At 41.6% G+C, this 13,099-nt stretch overlaps 1 protein-coding gene across 1 annotated transcript in view; it reads left to right on the top strand.

The window, feature by feature from the left end:
• Positions 1–13,099, top strand: part of AP3S2 (adaptor-related protein complex 3, sigma 2 subunit) — a 76,227-nt gene that overhangs the window by 6,772 nt on the left and 56,356 nt on the right. The window contains exons 2-3 of the mRNA XM_006867128.1: positions 414–505; positions 1,244–1,355. Of these exons, the coding sequence (XP_006867190.1) occupies positions 414–505; positions 1,244–1,355 (204 nt within the window). The remainder of the gene's footprint in view (positions 1–413; positions 506–1,243; positions 1,356–13,099) is intronic.

Below are 13,099 nucleotides of genomic sequence, written 5' to 3'. Positions count from 1 at the left end.
CAGCACAGATCTGTTTGTTTATTAGCTACAAAGAAATACCAGCTTACCTATCAGGATGGTAATGGTTAGTAACCGAGATAGCTAGGTAAATGTTATTGTTAATGCCATCAAGTCGGTTTCAACTCATAGTGACCCCGTATAGACTTTCCGAGGAGTGGCTGGTGAGCTTGAACCCTCGATATTGTGGTTCAAACTGACTTTGCAGTCAAGTGCTTATCCTACAGCGCCACCCTGTTTTAATTCCTAATGTACAACCTTGTCATCCGTTTTCCCCACTTGTCAGTTTTATCTTTTCTAGAAACCTTCACTAAATTTTCACATCGCTCAGGAGCACTTCTCTCCTGTCCCTCCCCATTGATGGACGGAATTCTTCAGACTTGCCCACTGATTCACTTTACTTCTTTTATTTATAGCCAGAAGAAATTCAACAGCAGATTGTTCGAGAGACTTTCCATCTAGTCCTCAAGCGGGATGACAATATCTGTAACTTCTTGGAGGGTGGAAGGTAAGCCACCAGCTTAGTTTTCTCTCCCTGTGTCCGCTTTTGGGTGGCCTTCATCATCATTGCTTCTTCAGGCAGTAAGTAATTGTCTTAAACCAGGTTTTCTAGAGAAGCAAAAACAGTGAAATATCTCTCTGTGTGTGTGTGTTTATTATCAAGAAATGGCTTACAATTGCAGAGTCCCAGGTCCCCAGTGGAAGAGAGAGAGACTTCCTCCCACATGTTTGTTTTATTGGGAGCAGGCTTCCCCAAAGGAAGCATCCCTTCAACTGATTGGCTACTCATAGCCACTCATCCTAGAGTTAATTATGCCTGTATTAGGTTTCATCACCAGGGGAATAAGCACATCTCAGCTGCTACACTTCTGACATCCTGTCCTAGTCACGTGGACACAGAACCCTAACCAGGATGGTAATCAAGGGCCAGGTGGGTATCTGATGCAACTTGAACTCGTTTAAACATGAGCTGCTCAGGGAGAGACCCAATTCCGTTTTGGTAACTACTAAATCATTGAGCTTCAGATATTACTCATTTAGATGTTTGGTCTCTGGGCAGATGGACAGGGGAACAGATGAGGTAAAGTGTCTTTAAGCACCTCAGTTGCTGCTAACCAGGTAGAAATCTCCTGCTTCTGTTGTTTGGCCTGTTCTTTTAGGGTCTTTCTCATTCACTGGCACAGTGTTTCCTTGTTGTAGGTTTAATTAGGATTAAAGTTACTTAAACATTTCCCATCTTCCACAGTTTGATTGGTGGCTCTGATTACAAGCTGATTTACCGGCATTATGCGACCCTCTACTTTGTGTTTTGTGTGGATTCCTCAGAGAGTGAACTTGGGATCTTGGACCTCATCCAGGTATGTATAGTCAGCTAACAATGGCAGAAGAGTTGCACTGGATATTTGCACACCCTGCAGGTAGATCTTTATTGATGTTGGTAAAAGTTGCCAGCTGTCCACCAGGTGGCGCTCTGAGAAAGCGCCTGAACAACCTTCAAAAAACAAGTTTTTGAGTTCATTGGTTTCTGCCCAGCCCTCTCACTGCCCTTGGTTTTCATGTTTTTGAAAATGTTTTCAACTGTCAAATCAAATGACTTTAACAAATTTGTACTTTATTTTTTCACTTGTAATTTTTATCTAAAGCCAAGAAGCTAAGCCATCTTGATGTAAGTAAACGGGAATTCTGGTAGGCTTTTTGAAAATTAGGAATTGCCTACAGATTCTTTTCATTAACTTCATGGAACCTGACCGTAGCTTGGGGGCTAGTATCATTCCACCTCTAAAGCCACACAATAGACGCTTACATTGAAAACCTGGTTAACAGCACCTATGGAAAAGGACATTCTGGGTGCAGCATATACACTTTAAATGCTTATAACTGTATTTGTTTTGTTCAAATAAAATCAAACTAAATTTAATATATAAGGGACAAATGGACATTTTGATTATATATTTTTGTTTTAAATATACTAGGATCTTTGGTAAAAACTGATGTTTTGCTTGTACCTGGCAACTTCTAAATTTTATTTATTTTATGTGTGTATTTATAAAAATTCATACTCTGAAGAGTATTGGAACATTTTGTACATTCCACTCATAATACATAAAGTGTAAATAAATGACTAATGAAAGTGTCTACAAAGATTCATCTTGCTGATAATTTAGAGGTACTTTCTACACCGTTGGGTCAGCCTAGACATTGAGAGCCATTGTGGTGTGTAATAGAATCAAGATGTAGAATCAGAAAACCTGGACTTCAGTCATGAACCCACCATCTGAAACTAGAACTAGTGGGTTGTAGAATTCAAATGTGTTAGTGTGTACTTAGTGTTTTAGAAACTATAGGATACTGTGGGAAATGTTTATCATAAAACTGTATTTAAAAATAAAGGAAATACAGCTATAATGAAGTATGAGAAAAGTCCTTTAGTGGCGTAAATGGTTTGTACTTGGCTGGCAACCAAACCAGTCATTTGGACCCCTACCCACCCCCCGCCATAGCAGCACCATGGAAGAAAGAAATCAGCCCAATGATCTGCTTCTGTAAAGATTATATTCAAGAGAACCCTAATACATATATATATATTTTTTTTTTCTTCAACTTTTTATTGGGAATTGAGTGAAGGTTTACAGAGCAGATCAGTTTTACCTTCAACAAATCATAGATTTGGTTTCATTACAATGATTGCAATCGCCTCCGTGTTCCAACAGTTAACAGTGTTGACTTCTATTTTTTTTAATACTGCATTCCCATGTCTTCCACTCCCTTCATCTTTCCTCCTCCTTGTTGTATGTTGCCTGCCCTGCCATCCATGTTGACATGTGTTTACCCTCTAGCCTGTGAATAATTTTCCCTGCCCCCCCACCCCGTAACCATCATGGTGGTGGTGGTATGCCATGGAGTCGGTTCCGACTCATTGTGACCACGTGTAGAGTTTCTGAGGCTATAAATCATTACAGGAGCAGAAAGCCTCATCTTTCTCTCACAGAACCGCTGGGAGTTTCGAACTGTTGACCATGAGATTAGCAGCCTGACTCATAACCACTATGCTACCAGAGGTCTTTTCTTTTTTTTTTACTTTCCACCAATTATATGTTTTGTTTCATTGATTACACTCCCTTCCCTGTAACAACAGTTACCCTGCTTCTACTGTGTGGCTTCCCTTTTACATCTTCATTTTTCTCAAATGAACAAAGCAAAAATATTTGATGTACATATACAAAACAAAAAATATATATTCATTTAAATGTCCAAAGAGCACATTTTGCAAGGCAGCCTCCTGCCCACAGGCACACAGCCTTTCTCGGTCCCTGGGCCCGGAGTCCTCAGCTGCTCTCTCTCCCTATGCCATCACCTCTGCCACCGTCTTGGGAGCAGTTCTAGTTGGTAATACATGTAGTTCCCATCAGTCACAAATAAACAACAAAAAATTGAAAGACAGCTATTAGAGGAAAATGGCCTTCACATACCTGTACTGTATTAACTAAGGAATAAAAGAAGGAAGAAATGTAGCTTTCTTGTATAGTTTACTGGGCATTTATATAATATTTAGTGTGTGTTAGATTTGAGGATATCAAATAATATGTGAAAATAATAGGAATCTAAAAGATCTGATCTTTGAAAACACGATAAATAATTGACCTAATGAATGTAAAGTGAATCAAAGTCAGATTTAGAGGGTATTAGAATGTTCTTAGGGGATTGTGTACATCACCTTTGGACATGTATGTCATCTGGAAACACCAGTTATTAAAATGTTTGGTCAGTGAGAACGAGGTAGGCCTTCAGTGGGGTGGACTGACACATTAGCCACAACAGTGGCTCAAACATGCCAACCGTCACGAGGATGGCTGGACAGGACATTTCATTCTGTTACACATATGGTCACCATGAGTTGGAGCCAACTCTCCAGCAGCTAACAACAATAGTAGACATAATTCCTCATAAATTTGTAATAGCGGATTACCAAACACCCCTAAATACCCAAATTGTTGTTGTTGAGTGCCATTGAGTCAGTTCTGACCCATAGCAATCTTGTATAGAGTTTCCAAGGAGCAGCTAGTGAGCTTGAACTGCTTCAAAGCGACTTTGCAGTCCAGTGCATTAACCCACAACGCCACACCAGGACTCCAAATACCCAAATTGGGTCAGAGACAAAAATGATTTAAGTTTTTAGGATAGAGACAAAACAAAACAAAAACCATCTGACTTCATAAAGGACTCCCAGTCGTGGTGGTGAGATGCCGCTGAGTCGCTTCCAACTCATAGCAACCCTGTGTAGGGTTTCTGAGGCCGTAAATCTTTATGGGAGCAGAAAACCTCATCTTTCTCTCAAGGAGCAACTGGTAGATTTGAACTGCTGACCTACTGGTTAACAGCCCAGTTGGTAATCCAGTATGCTACCTGGGCTCCTTGGACTTACCATAGAACTTTATATTAAAAAAGGAAGTACAATAAAACTTCTATGTTGGCTGTTGTTTAGTGTCATTGAGTTGGTGCCCGCTCACAATGACCCTGTACAGAGTTTTCTGAAGAGTGGCTGGTGGTTGTGAACAGTAGACCTTACAGTTAGCAGTCTAGTACTTTTCGTACAGCACCACAACAGTACATGTTGTGTTGTATTACTTGTTTTTAAATTTAAGAAAAAATATTTTACTATTTAAGTGTTTTCTGTGAAATAAGTTGGTTGTGATCTAAAAACCCTTTAAGGGTATTCTAAAGAAAATGTTACTCAAATATTTGAATTTAGTATTGGGATTGTTGTTGTTGTTCATTGCTGTCAAGTCAGTTCTGATCCATAGTGACCCTGTATAGGATTTCCAAGGAGCAGCTGCTGTGTTTGAACCACTAGCCTTATGGTTAGCAGTCCAGTGCTTATCTTTCATTGCCACACTAGGGCTATTTAGTATCCATATAAAATTAGTAAATAATATCTTAGCCAGTAGTCAAACTGAGTGGTCAAGAGACCTGACTTTTGTTTTTACTTATTCCATTAGCAAGCAGTGTGGCCTGAAATCCTTTTAGCTTTGCTAAGTTTTTAGTTACGTGTTTTGTGTTTTGTGTCCTGGGTGGCAAAAATGGTTATGCACTTTACTAATAACAGAAAAGTTGGTGGTTCAAGCCCACCCAAAGGTGCTTTGGAAGAAAGTCCTGGTGATCTGTTTCCAAACAGTCCCCCGCTTGAACCCCAGTGAGTGCGGTTGTGCTCTGGGCATTTAGAATCGCCAGGACTTGGAATTGACTAACCATCATCTTCAAGAAGTATTTATTTATTTATTTTTTAATGTTTTGCCTTTTGTGTACATTTGTTTTTGATCTATAAAGATTCTAGCTGGTTTTCCTTTTTTCCTAGCCCTAAAATTCTTAATCAGGAATACTGCATTTTAGAAGAATTATTCACTGTGTCCAAATAGAATTTATTCCAAGAATGCAAGTACATTTAACAAACAGTTCCTAGTGTTGCCAGTAGAGGTTAGGAGAAGGTGACAGGGAAGGCTTTACATAGGTGATGGTCACCCAGGCAAGTTCCCAGACAAAGGGGGTTTGCAGTTTTAAACATACACACCCGGAAGTAAATTAGAGATAAAGAATGTGTAACAGATTTCAGAGGAATGGTCATGCATATGCACTAGGACAGAGTTAGGATCCTTGGCCAGGAAGTGGCTTGTTGGACTCCCTGCTTCTAAATGTTGTCCATTTTGGTCTGGCGATATGTTTCCTGCAATGTTTGTTCCTTGACCAAAGTTCTTTTGTTCTGGGTTCAGCTGTAGGTTGCAACTGTCCTTTCTGCACATGCTCTGTGGGCCTGATGTGGTCATAACCAGTACTGACTTGCTGCTGTGGAATACTCTCCTGGACTAAACAGGGCTCAGTGGAAACAAGTTATCAGGAGGAAGAGAGGCTGTAAATCTTTACGGGAGCAGAAAGCCTCATCTTTCTCCTGTGGGGCGGCTGGTAGTTTCGAACTGCTGACCTTAAGATTTGCAGCCTGATTCGTAACCACTATGCTACCAGAGCTCCTTGATGGTTGTAGGGGAAGGGAACATTATTCATGGACTAGAGGGTAGACAAATTAACACGGGTGACAGGACAGGCAATATACAAGAGGAAGGTTAGCCGAGGAAAGATGAAGGTAGCGGGAGACAGAGAGGAATGCAATAGTGTAAGTGAATAAAGGCAAATGCTGTTACATATAGCACACAGGGGATTGGAACCATGGAATGAAGCAAAGTGTATAGTTTGCGGAATGTAGTACTGATGATCTGCTCTGTAAACTTTTAAAAAGTGTGTGCATGTGGTTTTTTTTTTTCCCATCTAGAGACTTTTATTCAGGGTGAGGAAGGTAACCTCTGCTGGAGAGAGAAGGCAGGAGGCAGAAGGGAAGAGAGGAAGAGGAAGAAGAAGAGCAGAGAGAGAAGAGGGCAGAAATAAGAGGAAGAGGAGAAGAGAGAGTCAACGGGAAGGGAGGGGACTTATATAGGTTCAACAGGAAGGGAGTAGTCATTGCTGGGGTGATTTAGCTCTGGCCTATCAAAAGCCATGTTGTCCTCTAAACTACGTGCCTTGTAGCTTAGGGTGGGGAAACAGACAAAATGGAGTTGGAGGGAGGGGAGAGGAAAGAACCGGAAGGTATTGTAACATTGTAACATTTTCCCCTCTTTGGTTAAATAAGAAAAATGAATGGCCGTGTCTATGATCCGTGCTCATGGGAGAAGGGACTGGCATTGGGGAGACGAGGCTGTCTTTGGTCTTTGGGCTTGGACCGCGGTCGGTGATGGCTTTGCCGTTGTTGGTGGTATTGTCAGTAGCCATTGGGCTCTTCAAAGGGATACCACGAAGCGATGGAATCAGGTCAGCAGCTGGACTGGGCTTAGGCCTGCAGTTCTAGGTCTTTGGAACCCGAGCCAGAGAGCTGAAGAATTAACTCCTGCCCGTGATGGATGCTGAGAAGGCGTCAGGGAAGATGATCGCGGATGCTGGGAGGGAAGGTTGAAATGAGCGGGTTAGGGCACCGGGAGAATTGGGGTCCTGGGCCTTCCGATGTTAAATCGGGGGCCTCAACCATCCCACTTCTGACACCAATGAAAGTGAAAAAACAACCCCGGCACCGCTCATCAACCACACCTCACAACAAACGGCCCATCTAAAGACTTTTATTCAGGGTGAGGAAGGTAACCTCTGCTGGAGAGAGAAGGCAGGAGGCAGAAGGGAAGAGAGGAAGAGGAAGAAGAAGAAGAGCAGAGAGAGAAGAGGGCAGAAATAAGAGGAAGAGGAGAAGAGGTGTGCATGTGTTTTTAATTAAAAAAAGGGAATGTTGTTGTTAAGGACCGTGGAGTTGGTTCTGACTCATAATGACCCTGCACAGGGTTTCTGAGGCTGTAAATCTTTACAGGAGCATAAAGCCTTGTCTTTCTCCCGTGGAACAGCTGGTAGTTTCGAACTGCTGACCTTGAGGTTAGCAGCCTGATTCGTAACCACTACGTTACAAGAGGGTTAGTGTAGATAAAATACAGAACTTCCAAATGTCAAGGAAGTTGTCAAGTAGATTTCAAGGTAAAACAGACTATTTAAAATGGGGGGGGGGGATCAGAGGGATTACAGAGTCGCCGCAAAGAAAATTAATCACATCAGAGTAAAAAAGAGAAAAATCAGAAAGATTTAGTAAACATTAACATAACAGAAATGAAAATGAAAACCCACAAATAAAATTATCTCAGTGCAGAAAATTATGTGGAACAAAGAAACCAGAGACACTACTACACATAACACACACACACAAAATGACAGCAGTCAATTTATACCTACTGATAATTATACTGAATGTTAATGGATTAAATGTATCAGTCAAGAGACAGAGTAGCAGAATGAATAAGAAAATAGGATCCTTCAATGTGTTGTTTACAAGAAACACCAAAAAGATGGAGACAGCCTGAATGTCCATCAACAGAAGAATTAAATAAACTTTAGTGTATATATATATACACAAGGAGCTCTGGTAGCATAATGGTTATGATGGTGGTAGTGGTGGTTATGTGCCATGGAGTCGATTCCGACTCGTAGTGACCCTGTACAGGGTTTCCGAGGCTATAAATCTTTATGGGAGCAGAAAGCCTCATCTTTCTCCCATGGAACAGCTGGTAGTTTCGAACTGCTGACCTTGCAGTTCGCAGCCCGATTCATAACCACTACACTACCAGAGCTCCTTAAGTGGTTACGATACGGGCGCCTAACCTGCAGGTCAGCAGTTCAAAACTACTAGTTCAAAACTAGGCAATGCTGAAGAGTAACGATGAATCTGCAAAACATCTCACAACATGGGTTAACCTGGAGGATAGCATAGCATGTTGAGTGAAATTAGTGTTGTTAAGTGCTGTTAAATTGGTTGACTCAGCAACCCTGTATAAAGTTTCCAAGGAGCAACTGATGAGTTTGAACCATTGACCTTGTAGTTCAAGCTGCTCTTGCAGTCCAGTACTTTATCTCACAGCGCCACATCAGGACTCCCTGAGTGAAATTATTCAATCACAAAAGGACAAACATTGCATGAGACCAATGTTGTAAAAAGTTTTGTTGATAAAGAAACAATCTATGATGGTTACAGCATCCTGGTATGGCACTGCGGGTTAATGCACTAAAGTGCTGGACTGCAAAGTTGGCTTGAACTGCAGGGTCGGTAGTTCAAGCTTACCAGCCACTCCTCAGAAACCCTATACAGGGCTGCTAAGGGACGGAACCGACTCAATGGCACTAAACAACAGTAGTTACAGGAGGTAGGGAGGGGAAGAAAGAGGAAATTATTCATGGACTAAAGAGTAGTCACATGTTAACATGGGTGACAGGGCAGGCAATATACAAGAGGAAAGTTGGCAGAGGAAGGATGACGGTAACAGGAGACAAAAATTAAAGTGAATCTGGGTAACTGCTGGTAACTGATGGTGTGTGGAGGGGCTTACAGTCATTGTCATGAAGCAAAGTATCATATGATCTGTTAAAATTGATGAGCTGCTCTGTAAACCTTCACTAAGTTCACAATAAAAAGCTAAATAACTAAATCAAAGAGGCTCATTCACAATAGCAGAAAAACTCTTAGAATAAAATGTTTAAAAAATGTGTAAGACACAGAAGAACTAAAAAAAAATGTGTAAGATAGATATGGAAAATTAAAACTCTACTGAAATATGAAAAAAAGAACAAAATAAATGAATAAAGCGTACCCTTTTCCCATTGAGAAACGTCATCAAAATGTCGGTACTCACCAGATTGAAAATCAGTGAAAACCCCATCAGAATCCCAGTCCCAGTAAGATCATTGTATTATTTTGAAAAATTATTTAAAAATACTAGCAAAATGAATATTCTGGTATCTATCACTCAGGTTAAGAAATATTACCAGTACCTTAGATCTTCCTGCTCTCTTCTCAATTCCATCTGTGTTCTCACTGTGTCCCTCCTCAGACTTTTGGGTTAACTATTCCTTTGCTTCTCTTTATCGTTTTCCCACATGTAAATCCTTAAATGATAGTGTGGTGGCTCCATAGGATAAGCACTAGACTGTGAGCCATAAGATTAACGATCGCGCCCACCAGCTGCTCTGTAGAAAACTGAGGCTTTCTGGTCCCTCAGAGCTTTACAGCCTCAGAAACCCTACAAAGGGTCACTATGAGTCGGAACCGACTCTACCGCACATAACAACAACACATATCTCTAAAGGATTTTTTGCTTTCGCCTTGAAAAACGAAATCATAAGTACAAACAAGTTGTGTCAGGCAACATTGTCACTTTTAGATAACAGCTCTCAAGATAGCTGAACAGAGTCCCTGAGAGTTCACAAGAGTCCGGGCAAGGTCATGTCAGTGAGTCCCTGCTTGTGAATCCCTACACTCAGAACACCAGGTTCTGGCTGTCCAGCAGGACCGTGGATGGGAGGAATGGACTCTCCCACCTTTTCTCCTGCCAGTCTCTCCAGTTCAAGAGTAGGTGAAAAGGGAACATTTTAGTGGGGGGTGAAATGAGCATTAGCTAATCCAGGCAGCAGGGTTTGTGGGAGGGCTCCTGCTGCTAAGTGCCATGTTTCCATTTTCCATTTGTTTCTGCTGATAGGAGAATTCCTGGCTCCCAGGGAATGAATATTTACAATTATAATGCATGCTGCTAGGTGGCTATTCAGAAAAGCTGTGCTCATTTATAATGCTTCCAGCCCTATATGAGTCTGTTTTCTCCTAGCTCCGACATTGAAATAATGGCATTTTAAATTTCTGCTCTTTTGAAAGGTAGCATAAAACCGAGTCAGGCTACTAACCTCAAGGTCAGCAGTTCGAAACTACCAGCTGTTCTGCGGGAGAAAGATGAGACTTTCTGCTCCTGTAAAGGTTTACAGCCTCAGCAACCTTATACAGGGTCACTGTGAGTCGGAACTGACTCCACGGTACATCACCACCACCACCACCATAAAACCAAACCCGTGGCTTTTCAGTAGATGCCTACGGAGTAGAAGTCCCTGTTAGGGTTTCCAAGCCTTTGAGTCTTTATGGAACCAGACTGCCCTGCCCCAAATTACTCCTGAAGAAGTAGACAAGTACTGCAGAAATAGCTACATTTAATTTTTATTGTATGTCATCAAGTTGGTTCTAACTCATAGCAATCCTGTATAGAGTTTCCAGGGTGGCTGGTGGATTTGAACTGTTGACCTTGCACTTAGTGTGATTAGCAGACCAGTGCTTATAATGGTTGTTGTTAGTTCCCGTTTAGGGTTTCCAAGGAGCAGCTAGTGAGTTTGAACCACTGATCTTGTGGTTCAAACCGACCTTGAAGTCCAATGCTTATTCTACAGTGCCACACCAGGACACCAGTGTTTATAATTGTTAAGTGCCATGAAGTTGGTTTTGACTTATAGCGACCCTGTATAGGGTTTCTGAGGAGTAGTTAGTGAGCTTGAACTGCCAGCCTTGCAGTTCAAACTGACGTTGCAGTCCAGTGCATTTACCCACAGCACCACCCTAAAATGTTGTTGTGAAGTGCCATTGAGTCGGTTCCAACCCATAGTGACTCTGTATAGGGTTTCCGAGGAGCAGCTGGTAAGCTTAAACCCCACCGACCTTGCAGTTCAAATGGCTTTGCAGTGTTGCGCATTAACCCACAGAGCCACACCAGGACTTCCTCTATGCTATAATAGCACCATACGTTAATCATGCCTATTAACAATGTGTGGATTTTCAGTGTTCTTTCTCATGTAAATCCTTTGTGTGATTTGTCCAGTGACCTCTAGATCCATATTTGTAATATATTTCATAAATTCTAAGATGCACATTTTTTGATATTTTAGCAACTTTAAAATCAGGAGGTATATTATGATAGATGATATCTTGCAGTAATAATTAGTGTATTTTTATCTTTTTCATCACATTAACAATAGTAGTTCTCTGATACCTGGAGTTTATTTTTATTTTTTTCCCCTTCAAGTGTCTATTTTACATTAGTAGGTACCGGAAACCAAGATTCAAAAGATAGCCAAGCATCTTAACATCATTTCCCCCCTTTTACCCATTCAAACCATGCCTCAATCCCTGTATCCCAGAGCCCCATTGATCTTAGGGTGTGCTTACATTGTTATTTACCTCTGTCCTATTTAGCCCATGTAAACCTGCCTAACTGTTCTCCCATCCGCCTTGTTCTTCCATTCCCCTCTCAATTCTTGTGTATTTCCCCGCCCCCCCAGCACCCAAACTATCCTGTGTCTATTCCATACCCTGTGCTCCATCTTACCCTCCCTCCCATCACCCCACCCCATATACCCCGGTAACCAAACAAAAGAAATTTTTTTCCCCCTTTTTAATGTGGGTACTTTCTCTTAATCTTTTACAGTAGCGATCCTGTGTAGTATTTCTCCTTTTGTGACTGGCTAATTTCACTCAGCATAATGTCCTCAAGGTTTATCCATGTTATGCGCTGGCTTGCAGCTTCCTTGTTGTTCTTCAGGGTAACATAATATTCCATTGTGTGTATGTACCACAGTTTGTTTATCCATTCTTCAATTGATGGGCACTTAGGCTGTCTCCATCTTTTTGCTATTGTAAATAGTGCTGCTATGAACATTGGTGTGCATATATCTATGGAGTTTATTTTTAAACTAACTTTTTTAAAATATAATTTTTTTTTGCCATGAAAATATACACAGCAAAACATCCACCAGTTCAACCATTTATCCAGGTACAATTTGGTGACTTTGCACACACCACAGTTTTAGCCTCCAAGTTGTGCAGCTATTTCCAGGGTCCTTTCCCAAGGTATTCTGTCACCAGTAAGAGAAACTCACTGCCCTCTAAGCTTCTCATTTAACCTTTCAGGTTGTCATTCTGATCCCAGATAGATCATTCTTTTGTTGTTGTTTTTTATTGTGAGATTTACATGAGAATAGAACATCAGCTTTACACTCATCCTATCATATTTCGTTTCATTGCAATGATTACAATCCCCTCCATCCATCATCAAATAACCAAAGGGTACACGACACAGGCCCATCCCCCGGCCGTCAGCACACAGCCCTTCTCCCTTCCTGAGTCCAGTGTTCCCAGCCGCTCCATCTGCCCACGTCATTGTTTCTGTCTCTATCCCTATCATCACTGCCTCTCTGGGTAGGGTCCTACTCTCTGTTCTTCTCACTTGATGGTCCCAGGGACCTCCGCTCCTGGGCTGCAAAATCAATCACTCTTCTCCTTTTGTCAAAAAACATCTACGTCTGTATTTCCTACCCTCACAGTCAGTCCAGATGACATTTATTCACTATTGTACCACAAGAGTGTTATCCCCATTTCCTTTCGCCAGCCAGGTCCCAACAGATTGGAAATCATTCAGTGGTGATTATACTTTCCCCTGCCCTGTCTGGAACTACGATCCCTCTTGAAAGCTTGTAAGCTTGCCTTTATAGGCCCCCCATTTTGGGTAGCCAATGTCTAAGTTGCCCATCCCTGTCAATCCTGTGTACTGAGGGGGTGGGAGTGATCCTCGCTGTAAAGATTTGTTCCCTTTTTAGAGTTCCTATATCCAAACTCCTCACCACTGAACCAATAAACAACATTCTTATCAATGGAGAAAAGATTGAAGTT

The sequence above is a fragment of the Chrysochloris asiatica genome, unplaced genomic scaffold, assembly GCF_000296735.1.
Source record: "Chrysochloris asiatica unplaced genomic scaffold, ChrAsi1.0 scaffold00101, whole genome shotgun sequence".
Taxonomy (NCBI): domain Eukaryota; kingdom Metazoa; phylum Chordata; class Mammalia; order Afrosoricida; family Chrysochloridae; genus Chrysochloris; species Chrysochloris asiatica.
Note: the sequence above shows the minus strand (reverse complement) of the source record. Positions and strands in the feature narration are given on the sequence as shown.